At 42.4% G+C, this 17728-nt stretch overlaps 1 protein-coding gene across 1 annotated transcript in view; it reads right to left on the reverse strand.

Moving 5' to 3' along the window:
- LOC126092133 (protein unc-13 homolog 4B-like) overlaps window positions 1–7470 on the reverse strand; it is a 213597-nt gene extending 206127 nt beyond the window's left edge. The window contains exon 1 of the mRNA XM_049907594.1: window positions 7125–7470. Within this exon, the coding sequence (XP_049763551.1) occupies window positions 7125–7137 (13 nt within the window). The 5' untranslated portion in view covers window positions 7138–7470. The remainder of the gene's footprint in view (window positions 1–7124) is intronic.
- Window positions 7471–17728: the final 10258 nt, after the last annotated feature.

Consider the following 17728-nt stretch of genomic DNA (forward strand, 5'->3'; position numbering starts at 1 on the left):
ATGGCTTCCCAACTTTTTCAGCTGGCGGACCCCTTCTACAGTCGAAAATCCATGGCGGACCCCTAGTCAGTCAAGAGCACAGTAACTTTAAATTTTAGAGCGAAACCCATGGGAACTGAAAGCTTCTTAATGCAAGTGCCATGTTCCCAATGACCCCCCCCCCCCTCCTCGAAGTATCAATAGTCTTTGGAGCTTCTTGTGATTGTTCTTCCTTTGGTCGTCCTATCTCCTCCTTCATTTCAACTGGAAACTTCCCTCGTTGTGAAGGCGATGGAGAAACCGTACCCTTCTTCAATGATCCCGACTTCAGCCACGGATCCATGATAGAAGTAATAAACTGGTCAAAAATCGACTTATGAAATAGGTAGTGCACTGACAAAGCAAGTGCAACATTTAACGATGCCTGGGGCCGCACACGTGCCACTGAGCGCTGTGATTGGTCGACAAAGCTCGCTCCGCGCATGCGTAAAAGGTTTCAGTGCATCTAGCGCCGTGAGCTGGGGCACAAACGACCCCCGAATTGTTGTGAAACAGTCGATCAGAGAAGAAGCATTCTCCGGCATTAAACTGTGTATGCGTTCTCACTTAAGAACCGCAAAGGCTGCTTGGGAATACGACCTGAAGTAAAAGTACACATGTTTTTCACACGAAAAAAAAATAGTAATGAATTTGATTTTCAAATTTTTATTCAATAATTTTACTTATTATTTTACACGATTTGGTGAAAGGTGGCCGCGGACCCCCTAGAAAGAGCCGGCGGACCCCTAAGGGGTCCGCGCACCACATGTTGGGAAGCCCTGCTCTAAACCAAACACATCGCCGGCCGCGGTGGTCTAGCGGTTCTGGCGCTGCAGTCCGGAAGCGCGGGACTGCTACGGTCGCAGGTTCGAATCCTGCCTCGGGCATGGGTGTGTGTGATGTCCTTAGGTTAGTTAGGTTTAAGTAGTTCTAAGTTATAGGGGACTTATGACCTAAGATGTTGAGTCCCATAGTGCTCAGAGCCAGAGCCAAACCAAACACACAAAAATTAGTGAGAGACCATGTGTGCATCTCTGCTTGCTAGTCATCAATTGGCTCGTGAACAACCCTGACCATTCCTATCCTGAATCGCTACTGGTGACGAGAAATAGTGTCTTTACGCTAACATAACGAAAAGGATGGAATGGTCGAGCCCATAGAATGCAGCAATCCCTGCGCGCATCCACAACAAATGGCAGAACAGCAGCTATGGTGTGGTGTACTGCGAATTGCTTCCCCGAGGTGTAACCATCACTGCTGGCATTCATTGCCAACAACTGAGACGTCTTGCAAACGCAGTCCAAGAACAGCGACCTTGAAGACTGCGTGAAGTGGTGCTACTCCACTGAACGACCGCCTCCAAAAAAACGCTATATAGATGTTGCGTTGAGACGTCATTCTGCACACACCTTACTCACGTGATCTTGCGCCCTCGAATTTTCATCTTTTCCACTTTCTTTCGAACAACCTTCAAGAAACTTCCTATCCGGATGAAAATGCGCTTCGAACGTGGCTCGGCGAGTTCTTCGCCTGAAAACCACGAGATTTCTATAATCGCAGACTGTTGCATATAGTGAAGGAAAATGTGTTATCGATGACTAAAGTCTCTGTTACGCCTGTACTTATGGAAAAAGGTTACGAATTTATGCCTCCCCAATATATCTACGTGTATATTCTGCTTCGTTCGGCCCATAGAAGACGAGCAGCTTTATGTGAAACTGTTAGCAGTGATCTTCGGGGTGTTACTCGACTCAGAATGGCCAGTGTATGGATTTCCGTTTACAGTGTTTGTTAGTTGGGCAGTTTAATGTTCCATGGATCATTTTGCACACAATATCGTAATGACGTGGAAAGAAGTAATTTTACATTCATACCACAAATTAATTTCTAAATATTGCTACATGCTGAAGACGTAATTTTTATGTTTTTATTTTTATTTATTTATATTTAAAAATTAATATACAGATGTGAGTTACTAATTCCTATTAAGCCCCCTTTACCTATTACAATAATAGAAATTTTTCTGCGAAACAGAAGGAGTTGTCATGGAGAAACTTTGTCGGTTTGTTTTCAAATTTTACATCACTGGGTAAGTGATCAAAAATTTTAGCTGCAGCATTGTGCATCCATTTCTGTGTTACAGAAGATCTTGATGTATAGTAATGAATGTCATTCTTCCTTCTGGTATTGTAATTCATACATCACTATTACTTATGAATTGTAGTGGATTACTTAAAACTAACTGCATAAGGGAATAAATATACTGTGAAGCTGTAGTCAAAACGCCACCACATATTAGTCTTACAGTACGTTTGTGAGCAATGAAGACTTTCATTCTTAAAGATGGTTTTCCTCATATCATATACCGTACGGCATTATCGAATGAAAATATGTCGACTTACAGATTTGTCTCTCCCCAAGACTTGCAGGTTTTTATAGGAGTTCCAAAATCTGCTTCTTCCAGTTTAAATTCTTATCAGTATGGACACCTAAGAATTTTGAAGTTTCCACACTATTTATTATTTCCTCACCGTGTGTTACGTGTTGGAGTAGTACCCCTAGATGTGCGGAACTGAATATGTTGTGTCTTTTTCAAACTGAGGTTGTGGCCATTCACAGAAAACCAGTCAGCGATACTTCTAAAAACATAGTTTACCGTTTCTTCCGTTTCTTTATGCATGCATGGACTGATTACATTCGCAAAAAAAAACTGATTCTTCTTGTTGTATATTAGACCGAAAATCGTTTACATGTATGAGGAACAATAGTGGACCTAAGATTGAGGGGGCCCCAGAGGTGATTTCTCCCAGTCAGAATAATATCCATGGACTACATTGGTTGTATTACTAAGTACAGTTTTCTGCATTCTTTTGGTTAGATATGACGTTATCCTTTAGTTGGTTATACCATTAATGCGTTTTTTTTATCAGTCTTTTGACTGGTCTGATGCGGCCCCCAATGTATTCCACTCCTCTGCCAAACTATGCATCTCAGAGTAGCGCTTGAAACCTACGTTCTCAATCCCACAAAACTTCAGATTATCTAGGAGAATACCCGTGTTTGTTCAGCATCTGGTTGAGATGGACCTGCATCCACTGACAGTCACAGTTCCTGTCGAGTTGGAATCCGATTGTCATCGACAAGGTGTGACACTTGTCCCGGTCCCCATCGTTATTATCGTTTTACGGGCACTGTTCTCAGGCCATGTTACATGGCTGATAGTGGCACACCATTCCTTGCAGACACGTTAGACAGTCCACACTGATTCACTAACAAATCGGGCAACTTCATTCACGGTGGCGCGTCCAAATAGGAGAGCTGGTCTCTGCCATCCCTGACACGTCTCTTCGTCGATCCACACAACCCTATAGCACAAGGGCACTACTTCATTTCCATGACTTACTTTAGGGGAGACGGTCGGGTCACATGATGACCTGCTGACAGTTCAACGCGATCTCCAACTCTCCAAAGGTAACGATAAGGTGTGTATAAATATTTTGTCCGGTGAGCATGTAAAAAAAAAGACATGGAAATAAATACCAGTTGCATATTAAATATTTTCCAAGATTCTGACAAACGGATTAGAAACAACAGTGGACAGTCATTTCGGTGAATGTTAAAGTGCTTTTAGGAAAGACAGATTATGCTGCTCATTACGATATTGAAAAGACAGATTTGAAAAAGTCTTTGATTCTATGGAGAGAGACGCTGTAGGTAAATAAATCCGAGAATTCGGTGTAAACTTCGAATTAGCAAATCTAATTTGTGGAACACTTCAGTAGAATGTAGAGTGAAATTTATTGGAGAAATATTTCAATCCTTTGAAATGAACAGAGGTGTACGGCAAGGTGGTGGCCAATCCCAAACTCATTTTAACAGTGTTCCAGAAAAACGTGATAGTTTGGAATGAAAAACTGAATGAATATAAGACTTCACCAATAAGGCTGAAAGAGGAAACAGAAATTTATACATATTACAAAAATGTACGTATAAATTTATTACCTCCGTGTATCTAACTCTTCGCAATAAATTTTGTCGACAGTATCTACATATGCAGCTAAGTGCACTGACAGAATTACATCATGGTACCACACAGGGTTCAGCAGACATGATGTCATAAACACTGACATGCGTGAAAAACCGCCGCATTGTGCATGACATTTAAATTTATTACTTCTTTGCTACTAACTCTATTCGTAACACATTTTGCAGTGAGTATCCATGTATGTCGCTGAATATACCTACACAAATATGTCGTTGTACGACACATAGTTCAAGACACATGACGTCATATACACTATGACCCGTGAAAAAATGCCGCATCATGCTTGAAGCTTTAATACATTTGTTCTCTACCATTAAGACACTTCTGCAGTCGAGTCAACTTAAGGAAATCCCGGACACCTGGCATCACCTTTCACACGTTTCAACGGCGAAGCTCAAACAGCTGGAGACGAAAACAGTCGCCATCTACAGAGCTACGAAGAGATGTTGCCATAGAGACGTTTACAAAATCGCGTTGTAGACACATGAAGCAGCTGCGCGCAGCATACAGAAACTGTCCGGGACATAATCCTACAAACACACTTCGCTTTTCGTTTTCGTTTTTAATAGAAAACTTGCAAAATGAATACTCGGGCAACGCCGAGTTTGTCAGCTGGTATTGGAATAAATTGTCTCGCATTTACAGATGACTTCGCTGTACTTTCAGAAAAGTGACATCTGCTGTAATACAGATCAGTCCTCTAGAAGAAATAGCCAGCACGTTCTGTTTAAGAATTTCTGCAGGAGAAAAACTGCATTTTCGACGAACCTTACATACGCACCGAAATTTCTGAAAAGAGATATTCTTCAAAGAGTGAAGGTTAAAAAATTTAAAAACCTTGGAGACGTAATCCAAAAATACAATTTCGAAAAAATCGCTAACAGGGGATGGAAAGGGCATATACCGCAACTAGAGACCTATTCAAAAATAAATACTTGTCTAAAAACGCAAAAATAAGTCTTTACATTACGATAGTGAAACTAAAATGTCTATATACAAGAGAATGTCTAGAATTAATATTTACGGAATAAGAACATATATGCGAATATACTCTCCACAGACCAAAAATGAGACTACCATTGTGGGTATTGAACCGGTCAAAAAAAATCTTAAGCATATTTACAGTTAAAATTACATTAAATTTGTCACCAAAAATCAAATGTTCAATACACTTAGGTGCATGTGATAATTCTTAGACTATTGTAACCATGCATTATGAAATTAAAAAAAAAATCAAAAACATTTTACAGCACTTTGTACAGAAGTCAGTTTGTACGCAATATTCACACTATGTTATATTATTAATAACGTTCAGGCGTTTAATTGGTTCTGCTATGAAATTCATCATCACTGGCGTGGACAGAGTTGGCCACCAATAAATCTCTTAAACTCTTCTAAAACTGAACTTTATTATTATTTGAAATTTTGTGGCTGCTGGCGTGTTACTGAAAATTTGTATTGCTCAATAGTGGACACTTTCCTGAACCAAAATAAGTAATTTAAAATCTTTGTGAAAGCTATTCATTCTTGTGGTACTGAACCCATTAACTGAGCTGTTGGTTTGAAAATAATGACAAATTTCATTAAGGAATAAATAGATTTGGAAGCAGTAATTAGTATCTCCACTTCCTTAAACAGCCCTCTGCTGGACGTCCTTAAGTTCACACCACAAATAATTCGTATTTCACGTTTCCGGGCTCGAAAAACTTCAGCTTGGCTTGATGAACTACCCTAGAAAGTAATCCCGTATGACATTATGGAGTGAATGTATCATAGTAAGCTGGTTATTTTTATTTTTTTAGCATCTATATCTGGCGACATTCGCTTAGCCAATAGAGATTTTTAGACGTTTAAGCAGTTCTGTAATGAGGACCTCTCAATTAAATTCATTATCAAGCTGTAATCCCAAGAATTTTGCATTATCCACTTCTTCTGCCTGTTTGTCGCATTTCAGACATATACAGGGAGGAAACCTTTTGCAAGTTATGAACTGCATGCAGTTTTTTCAAGGTTTAGTGACAGGGAAATGGCTAGGAACCATTTATTAATGTCCATGAAAATTTCATTGGACGATCTTTCTAAGGCTATACTTCATTTGCCACTTATTGCAATGTTTGTTCACTAATGGTTTAAATGGCTCTAAACTAACCTGAAGACATCACACACATCCATGCCCGAGGCAGGATTCGAACCTGTGACCGAAGCAGCAGCGCGATTCCGGACTGAAGCGCCTAGAACCGCTCGGCCATACCGGCCGGCATTTTTGCAATGTTTGTATCACCTGCAAACAAATCAAACTTGGCCTCTGGTAATGTTGCTGATGAATCGTCATTGATTAACACAAGAAAAAGTACGGGCCCTAAGACGGAACCATGGGGGACAGCACACGTTATTGGTTCGCAGTTGGATGATGCCTGACAGTTTTTACGTCCCTTTCTTATTGACACTCTTTGTTTTCTGTCAGCGATATAGGACTTGAACCATTTTGCAGCATTTCCCGTTTTACCGTAATATTCTAATTTACTTAAAAGGATATTGTGATTTACACAGTCAAATTCGTTTGACAGATCACGAAAGATTCATTCTCTGAAGTTCAAAAATGGTTCAAATGGCTCTGAGCACTATGGGACTTAACAGCTGAGGTCATCAGTCCCCTAGAACTTAGAACTACTTAAACCTAACTAACCTAAGGACATCACACACATCCATGCCCGAGGCAGGATTCGAACCTGCGACCATAGCGGTCGCACGGTTCCAGACTGAAGCGCCTAGAACCGTTCTCTGTAGTGATGAGATGGCAGGAAGAGAAAACACAGTGAACAGATGAAACAGTAGTGGCAGAAAAGAAGAGAGAGTAATTAATTAAAATTGGTACGTGGTCCTTCGTTAGCCCATCCGAGAAGGGAAGAAGGTATGTGCATCATTTATGTAATTACCCACGTATGTCACTGCGGTTAAGCCTTGAGTGAGAAGTGGATGGGATGCCGGCAGTGAACTTATGCATCGTCTACAGGGGCGGACAAAGAGAGCTCTGCGAGGAGACACTATTGTGGTGACTTACCCGTTGCAGGCATCTCCGGGAGCTGGTGCTAGTCTAGCGCACTCGCCGCCGGTCGGCAGTGTATTATCTCGGACGCAGCGCGCGTCCTGTCCTTTTTATCAGCTGGTGCTGCGGTTGCGTTCGCGGCGGCTCGCGCCGTGGTACGCGCAGCCTCTGCGGGAAGAGACTGCCGCAGCGGGCAGCAACTCCGCGCCGGCACCCAGCGCCTGGCCCCCTTCCCGCTCTCGCTTTCTTTTGCCTTGTTGGCTCCGGAACGGAGAAAGAGAGTCCAGTCGGTCTGACGAGGCGCCGCTGTGGGCGTCGGCAATTCCTGCCAATTACGCGGTAATTCCCTGCGGAGCGTAGCACGCGGCTACGGTTTGCTTTACGCGTCGCTATGACGTAGGTGCGGGTGGGGGCGGCCGGGCGGGGAGAGAGTGGGGAGGCAGAGAAGCCGGGGAGGGGCGGCGCGCAAGAATTCGGCGAAAACGGAGGTCGTGCGAGGTTAATTCTGTTCAGCTGTTCCTCCAAGTTTCGCACCGGAGCACTCAGCACACGCCGCCTGCACGAGTGAATCACTTTTCAGAGGAAGTTAGAACTTGATATCACATTATGCTACGTGCTGTTCTTGGATACACTAGCGGTTACGCCGGTATTACACTATCAAATTTCTTTGTCAAAGATCTGATCAAAGATGTGATCACATATTCCGTCCAATATATTTGACAAAGATCTTTGACGTAGCGCTAGAAGGGGTATTACACTGTCATCATATTTTTCGTCAAAGTTTAAGATGGCTGACAACAACAACTTGTTATTATCCGCAGCAGTTGCATGTACCACAATTGCACTGTGTGCACATGTGGTAGAGAAGCGGGGGAAAAAAAAGGAAACATACCTGGGTGAACCCGTGGGTTTTACGACGACACGATAAAAGCATTCAACAAAACTTGTTACGTGAGCTTATAGTGGATGACGTTGTAAGATTGATACTTTAATTTGCTATGATGAAAGCGGTACTGATGGACAATAAAAGCGGGTTAAAAGCTGTGAGCTGTCTGGGGAAGTTAACCTTGCATTACTGCGGAACTGTTTCACCAGGTATCCAGTCTAGCTTACCAAATTCCCAACCAGACTAACATTAATTATAATCTTTTGATAGTCATACGACAACCGGTGATATATATATATATATATATATATATATATATATATATATATATATATATATATAAAGAGAATTTAAATAAAAAGAAATAAATCAGTTTATATTTGGAAATTTATTTTAACATTGATCATTGAAATTTCAGCATATTAAATTTGATTCATAAATAAACTGGTGCCTTATTTAGGATTGTGAAAATGTGAGATTGTAATCTTACGGAACACATCAAATATGGAACCAAGATTGGGAGACTGCATACAACACTGCATTCATAAAACAACACACAAAGAACGTTGAAACATATGCAAGAGAAAATTAACCACTACCAACCGATTCAATTTTCACCCAAAGAAGTTACGTTCGTAGCACAATCCTGTCCGTCATGTAATTACCACACACTGGTATACTAAATTCATACTACTCTCTGTGAAATTTTCCCGGAAAGAATAGCTGAGGGCTACTTTGATGCTTACACCACTTGCTTCACGTGGTCAACTTGGTTTACACAAAGAGTGTAACTCCACAATAATTTTGATAATTAAAATAAATAAGATCGAAAAGCAATTTACAAAAGAAAAACCTCGAACTGGTTACTAACGTCTTACTGTTAACCTGACGGGTCAAACAGTTATTTAAGCACGTGGTACTGGTCTCGCAAAGTACACCCCACGTGGGTTGAACATAAAGAAAAGTTGCTATATTGAAAAATATTGTCAAGACGAGACGTTATAATCACACAAACATTCGCATTTAAGATTGATCTGGGTTGAACATAAAGAAAAGATGCTATATTGAAGAATATTGTCAAGACGAGACGTTATAATCACACAAACATTCGCATTTAAGATTGACCTTAGTTAGAGTTACTGATCAACACGTGGTTCCACTTTACTCACAAAGTAGTGACAAAGCAACTACCGGAAAATAATCTGAACTTCACACGAGAATTACACTGCGCTGCAATTTAAGATAACATTAGATATTTTAGAGCTAAACCTGAAATAAAGGTTATTAAATTTTCGGTTAGGCTGAACTTAAGAAATCCATTGTCCTACGGACTTAGCAGACACACGCTTAGCCGGAGATCTTACCACTTCAGACGCTCGCCACGGACCGACTGACTGGTCCCTTCCTGAGGGGTGGCTTACAAATACAAACGGAAGTGGCCAGAGGGGCAGCTTCCTATACCAACATGACAAGGGACGGACAGGACCATACTAAGGATAGAAACCTCTTTGCTTTTAGAAAGCGTAACTACCTGCTCCGACGTTGGTCCTACTGTTCTCTAGCAGACAGGCTTGTCTGCTACCCTCAAGCATGCAACTAGAAATACATTTGCTCATTCATCCTCTCACACAGAAGGGAAGGGGGATGACAGTATCTTATCATATACAGTATATAAAAGAAAGCGGATGTAGGTTCCGTATGAGACTGTGTGACATGAATTATATATAAACTGTGTTTTAAAGTGTAGTAGTGTGACAGATCGTTCTTGTTTATGTGTAAAAGTAACACGTTCCACTACTCAGTCTCCTCCCAGATAGTCAGAAACGCCACAGTAAATTTAGAAGAGGAATTTATGCCGTAAATGACAACAGATTTAAGAAATTAAACATGAAAGGAATCCAACAGAGACCTTTCAACGTCAAGTCGTACATCAATTACTTAAGAATGGATGAGCATACATTTCTGTATGTGCTCAGTGAAGTGTATCCTCATATCACAAAGCACAATATTCACTTAAGAACTGCTTCATCTGCAGAAGACAGGCTCACTGTAACACTCCGATTCCTTGCTACAGGAGAGGGTTAGGTTAGGTCAGGTCAGGTTAGGTCTCCAATCTTCTTAATCTAATTTTGTATTCAGCGTGCCTCACGTTGTAAAGCGCCTCATCAGCTTCATACATCTCTATTAATTTTGTAGTTGTCGGCACACACCAGTTGTATTTACCGGCAATGTTTATAAACACACTACAGACGACAGAATGCTGCAGCGATGCTAGCGCTCCATGTGGTAACATGTCACATTGCAGTGAACAGAAGACAAGCGACTTCTTTGATCAAATCTACAGCGAAGCCCTAGATGTGATCAAATATTGGACGACAGTTGACAAAGTTCCCTATTACACCATCAAATATCTTTGACAAAGTTATTGGACAAAGATATTTGACAAAGAAATTTGATAGTGTAATACTGGCCTTAGTTCCTTAATCTGCCAGCGGAAAAACGCTCCTATCGGAGCACCAAAAATCCGAATACGTTCCTGTTTATTTAAAACAGCTGCCTCATTCTACTTTACTCACCACCTTTACAAATTTTCCATAAAATTTCGACATGCGAACACGTGTGCTTTTTTTAAAAAATGAAATTCTGCTAAGACACCCACAGGCTCCCCTAACTGTAACACTTTCTCACCTACTCCACTGTTGTAAGTCGCTCATAAGCATCGACTCCTTTCTCACTTACTCATTCAGCCGAACTCATTATTTCTTTGCATTGCTCTGTCATGGTGTCCAGTGTCACAGGCACAGACCCCCGTTATGTCCTACTACTACAGTCTTCTCACGCTGTCACTGTCTCCCTCTTGCTCTCTCTTACTGCTACTATCTCATTCATTCATTCCTACTGCTGGATTCTCTTCTGACTATCACTATCTCTCTCCCTCTCGTTGTCATTGTCATATACTCTGTCTCTCCCTGTCACTGGCTCTCACCCTCTTCCACTTCCCCTTTCTCTTTATTCCTCCTCCCTGACACTATCTCCTTCACGCTTTTCCTAGTGCTGTCCACTCACTGTCAACTATATTCCATTGCACCGTGTCGCTCTCTTTCTCTCACACTCCCGTTATCTTTTTCGCGCTTTGTACAACACAACCACTGTCTACACTCTTCCAGTATTTATCACTTCTCTGTTTCTTTGCTACTGCTACTGTCTTCTTCTCTCTCAGCACAAAAAAAAAGCGCGAATACGTTCGCGTGCCAAAATTTTTAAAGGCGCTGAGGAAGGTAGAATGCAGCAGCTGGCACTCCACTTTTCATACACAGTCTTTAAATAAACAGGAACGTATATGCAGTTTTTTGTGGCCCGACAGGGTCATTTTTCCGCTGGTTCAATCCTTTTCCCTGCTGCATGTAACCGCTGTGAAAAGAAATGTATTGGTCAGCAAATTTAGACAGTTTACTTACGTGAAATTGAAATAACACAGAACTAATTTTACACCTGAGACAGGATTTTATGTGCAGAAAGATTTTGCATGTGCTTCAGCACTACGACATAGGGTTCTCAGAAGATAACTAGTTAGTTTACACCATTTTGTTCATGCTTCGTCACTTTATAAACTATGTTTTCGCCTCACATCGGATTTTACATACGTATTTTACGAGTACAAGCAGGATAATTTTTAACCTTTCTATCTCCGATACGGATAAAGATCAAGAAAATTTTCCAGGTAGTTCGAGATCAGGATCTTAGAAGCATACTGTAAAAATTTGGGACATTTACTGTGCGAAGCCGTCTAGCAATCCTTGAGTGGGTTTTGGTCCGATGGTGACGGCGAAAATACAGTAAAAAAAAATCGTTTTTGAAGGTCTTCTGAGGAACCGCTCGTGAACTAGTGGCGCCACCGTGAGTTCCATGAAGCCCTCCGTAGACCACATCAAATGCAAAAGAACCAACCGATGTGCTCCGTCTGCCTAAGCAAGAGGAAGTGCGTCATAGTCATACTTTGGGCCTGTACTGTAAGATAGTGCCACTAAGACGATCCTTCTGCTTGGTGTACAAATGGTTCCTGGTCTAAGGGCTATCCAAAACACTTGACCCCTACCTTTTATCACCAATTGTAGCCGAGGTATGAGCACCGGAAAATCTCGTTTTTATGCATGGCTTTTTGGAACATACTAGGAACACATGCTACCGCATGCATACCAATATCTACATCGACGCACATACTCTGAAAACCGCCGTACGGTGCCTGGCGGAGGGTACGTTGTAGCACTACTAGCAATTTCCTTTCATGTTTCACAGTCAAACACAGCCAGGGAAAATAGATTGTCTAAAACCCTCGTACGAGCCCTAATTTCTCGTACCTCTTCTTCACGGTCCTTACACTAAGTGTACGTTGGCGGCAGTAGAATCGTTCTGCAGTACGCATCAAATGCCGGTTCTCTAAATTTGCGCAATAGTGCCTTGCGGAAAGAGCTTCGTCTTCCATCCAGGGATTCCGTCTAAGCTCACTAAGCATCTCCGTCAATCTCGGTTGCTGATCGAAGAACCTACCAGTAACGAATCTAGCAGGCTGCCTCTGATTTGTTTCGATGTGTTCCATTAATCCGACCTGGTGGGAGCCCAAGCACTCGAGCAGTACTCAGGAACGGGATGCACAACCGTTCTTTACACCGTTCCCTTTATGAACGAGCTAAACTTTCCCAAATACACCGGTTCCCGTGAGATCACCGAACTTAAGCGCTGTCGGATGTGGCCGGCACTTGGATGGGTGACCATCCAAGTCGCCATGCGCTGTTGCCATTCGACCGAATAGTAGCGGCTCCGGTCCAAGACAACCATCATAACGGCCGGGAGAGCGGTGTGCCGACCACACGCCCCTCCTATCCGCATCCTTACCTGAGGATGACAAGGCGGTCGGACGGTCCCGATGGGCTACTTGTGGCCTGAAGACGGAGTGCTATTTATTTATAAACTTTCTCAAAACTCTCCCAATAAAACGAAGTGGAGCATTTGCCTTCCTTACTACGAATCTGACGTGCTCATTCCATTTCATATCGCTTTGTAACATTACGTCTAAATATTTAATCGAAGGGCTGTATGAAGTTGTAGCCTACTAATATTGTATTCGAACGTTACAGGGCAGTTTTTCTACACATCCTCATTAACTTACATTCTTCTGCATTTAAAGCAAGCTGCCATTAATCACGCCAACTAGAAGTTTTGTCTAAGTCGTCTTGTATATTCCTACAGTCACTGAACGATGACACTTTCCCGTACACCACAGTGTCATCAGCAAACAGCCGTAAATTGCTGCTCATCGTACCCGCCAGATCGTTTACGAATAAAGATAACAAAAGTGGTCCTTTCACACTTCCCTGGGACACCACTGATGACACTCTTGTCTCTCCCGTAATGATTCCATACAGGGCTGTACAATAAGGGACGCGCGCAAGGCCGTAGTCTGTCACCAACCTCATTTAATGTGTATATGAATGATATGAAGTAAATCCGGGAATGCAGATCAATAGAAATAAATATGTCAGTATCCTAACGTTGAAAGGTATCTTTACTATTAAGGAGTATCTTTACAATTAATCTGAATATGGGGGGTAAAGTGTGGCCTCAATACAACTGTTGCCCAAAAGGAAAGCAGTAGGATGTGCCGTACATCAGAGCAAGATGAAGCATGGAGTGTAATATTAGTAGTGAGAGCATACACAAAAATTCTGGCAAAAGAACATTTATTAGATCGCTAAATTTTATTACACAGATGAACGTGTGTAGTGAGTAATATGATGGTTGCTGTTGCCTGCAATCTATTACGTCGCACATTAATTAACCCTAGAACTTTACTTCGGAGCCCCTGAAAGGACTATGATCTATGGAAGAGGAATGATCAAAGGATGGTTTAATCACGAACACTTACATTCACACACACTTGAGAGACTAACAGGAAGGAAAAGAACAAAAACCGTCACCACACCACACGTGGGTAGCAAGCGGGGCTGTTCCCTTGATTTAACATGCGGGGTAAATGAATAAAATTTCTGTTTGCAGTGAACTGCTATAAAAGTTAAGCATAATTAAGAATCACAATTAATTCAGATATTCTACAGCGGAAGATCACTATGGCCTTGGCACTGTAAACTTTCTCATAAGATCACGACCACGCGGTCCTCGCAAACAAAAGTGTACACAAAGAAAGTTAACAAGTGAGACGAATTGCACAAAATTCGGTCATAATATCACGGAAATCATTAGCAATATACATGGTTTCGCGAAAAGGGTACTAAACAAAATGAACTGTATCACAATAAACTCAACACGACTCCGAGTGTTTGATTAACAGTTCACCTGAACAATAGCTTCTTCCCAGTCATGCATCGTGCACCCTCTCGGTGCATCGAGTCTGTTGCAGTGACACACTGTTCTTCAGCGCATTCTCCTTCGTTGATGTCGCAGGAGGCCGGTTCGTGCAGAAGCACCGCCCGCGACGCCTTTGACAGGTGTCAGGTGCAGGCCGGGTGCACCTGGCGGTGTTGTCGACGCTTCAGTACGTCATGCTCGGCCGACGCTGGGCGTGACGTCATCCGCCGTCTGCAATTGTGTCTGGCCCAGGGCAGCCAAAGTGCGTCCAGGTGGTGAGGCCCGCTGTTCTGCCGCGGAGCAAGGGCCGTCCGCTCGCCTCTTTGTTCAGGAGGACCACTACGCTAATCGTCTCATTATCACTGGCGATGGTCCTAAGCTTCTTCGTGGTCATCGAAATGCTCGTAGATTCACGTCAAGATGGTGAATGAACGACAGAAATGTGGCAGCATTACCTAAAACATTTATTTTAACAGGAATAACACTTGTCATTAAGGACACATATTTTCAGCGTCTCCCTGTGGGTACATAACTTGTGTATTACCTATTGCTGCACTACATCACAAGGAATTATACATACACGTTAATTACTATGTACAAGAATGTTGTGTCTAGACAAGACAGTCTAGACACAAGGCGAGGAAGCCGAAAGGGCACGCGTCAACTCACGCCGGCTTGCGTTAAGTCTGAAACAGGATACGTAATGAATGCTATAAAGAAAAGTACGTAGCTGCTGGAATACTTAACTTTAATCCATCATTTGTATACAGCATTCTTGATGATACAAGTGAGACTCTCTCTAGAAAGGTTAATGGCGCCTTGCTACGTCGTAGCCATGGACTTAGCTGAAGGCTATTCTAACTGTCTCTCGGCAAATGAGAGAAAGGTTTCGTCAGTGTAGTCGCTAGCAAAGGCGTCGTACAACTGGGGCGAGTGCTAGTCAGTCTCTCTAGACCTGCCGTGTGGTGGCGCTCGGTCTGCGATCACTGACAGTGGCGACACGCGGGTCCGACATGTACTAATGGACCGCGGCCGATTTAAAGCTACCACCTAGCAAGTGTGGTGTCTGGCGGTGACACCACAAAGAATATAAGGATAACAGAATGTAGTGATTAAGTCTATTGTCACCCCAGCCGGACGGAGTGGCCGAGGGGTTCTAGGCGCTTCACTCTGGAACCGCGCGACCGCAACGGTCGCAGGTTCGAATCCTGCCTCGGGCATGGATGTGTGTGCTGTCCTTAGCTTAGTTAGGTTTAAGTAGTTCTAAGTTCTAGGGGACTGATGACCTCAGAAGTTAAGTCTCATAGTGCTCAGAACCATTTTTTATTGTCACCCCAACAACCGGCGATTCCCTCATCTGCAGCTTCCGCTCATTCGAGGGATGGCCTTACATTGGAGATGTGGTGCAGACCTTTCGATCATTTGGATGAAGTGTCTCCACTTCCAGTGCGTCGGGATGTGGAATGCGCCGCACCCGATATGTTCCACTGAAAACACTGAGAAACTGTTTGCAGATGGCAGAACGTTTATATGAAAGCTTGTGGTTTCTGACGAGGACCTTTGTCTAATCCCAAATACAATTGTTCTAACACCTTTCTTATATGCCTTCAACGTACGTAGACGATGTTTCAGTTTCGGAACAAAGTGAAGATGAGCTACGAAAAACAGTGTACAAACTACATCAATAAGGGGAGCGAAGATGTATCCTTCGCATATCATTAAAGAAAAGTAAAATCGTGGCTCTGCGTGGAAAATATCTCTCACGCTCAAAAATAATAATATATAACACCCCACTGGAGCAGGTCTCCAGCTTCAGTCTTTTAGGATGCTACATAAGCTACGATGTGGCCAAGGATATAGAAAATAAGAACAAATGTCACTCAGTATGTGGTATAATAAGACAATCCAAAACAAATACGGATGAAAACAAAATTAAAAGGTTATAAAACCAAGGCTAGGACTGTATTGTTATAGGAAACTGAGTCGTAGATCCCTAAAAAACTTGGTGATAGCAAATTACGATAAACAGAAATCATATTTCTCAGGCAAGTTGCCAGGAAAGACAACATAAGAAATGGGAATATTACGAATCCACTAGATATTAGTAAGACTAATGAAGAAGCTTGAAGAAAATAAAACATTATGGAAACATCGCTACAAAGAATGAATGCAGAGAGAATCCCAGTCAGGCTACGCTTTGCAAGCCCAGAGGGGAAGATGGAATGTAGGAATTCGCAGAACGAGGTAGCAATGAAATGTGAAGCCGGATCAGGCACAAGGGAATAAACCTTGACGTGGAGAAAATCTCACCAGCGATTTCGTACTCGTTCAGTACACCAATAACAAATAAAAGTCCCAGCCACAGTCGGCTGGCTCTCTATTAACCATTGAATTACCTGCGGCCCCCTCATATGCAACAGTAGTACCACACAGTATCTTCCCGAACTGATAACCTAGGAAATCGTTGATAAAAATTACCTTAACTGTATTTCAAAATGGTGAAAATATTGGAAACTTCCTTTAAACGTACAGAAATGTATAATTCTGCACTTCACATAAAAAGAAAATAAGGCATCCTATGACTGCAACAACAGTCATTCATAGAGTAAGTTTACCCTTGCATATACAAGAGTGTAACAGTTAGTAGGGATGTGAAAAAATCTCGGTATGGTGTGACATGTCGTTTCCTAGCCGCCCGTGTATTTTAGCACTTTTCGGTATTGTGGTCGCTTGCGCCAGTATCAAGCTGCAGGGGTAAGGATTGTTTCTTCATTCTGCAGCTCACGGGCCTTAATCCTTCTCAATTGGTTGTGATCGGGACATACGTGGCGGGGTTACAGGGAGAGTAATTTTGCTATGACACATCGTATTTACAACATCCGTTGCAGAAAGGGTTCTTAATTTCCTGCCAGGAGGCAGCACCTTATAGATATACTATAAACAGGAGCAGGAATTAGCTAATGATAATGTCTACATTCTGCTCCCGATTATGATTAGCTGAAAGCCCTGCACGTTAAATAATTTCGTGGAGCAGTTTGAAGCTCGAGAAAACGAGAAGTCAGTTGGCAGCCCTCGTGTGATGTAGAAGCAACACCACCTGTACTACAAGAAGGCGTCGGTAGGGCTATAGAAATCTGTACCAGAATAGCGCAGGCTGGTTTCTCCCTAGTGATCCTAATGGAACATACGATCTGCGTCCAGCCATGCTTAGCTGCCCCAGCGTGACTGACATCTCACTGCGAAACGTCTGCATGGCGACTCACCATCTAAAAGGTTCTCAATGTTATTCTGATGTCACATGGCTATGTAAAACAAGAACCAAATCGACCTATCGGAAATTGTATAGTTTCCCAGAAATAGTTAATGGTCG

Source organism: Schistocerca cancellata, chromosome 1, assembly GCF_023864275.1.
Source record: "Schistocerca cancellata isolate TAMUIC-IGC-003103 chromosome 1, iqSchCanc2.1, whole genome shotgun sequence".
Taxonomy (NCBI): domain Eukaryota; kingdom Metazoa; phylum Arthropoda; class Insecta; order Orthoptera; family Acrididae; genus Schistocerca; species Schistocerca cancellata.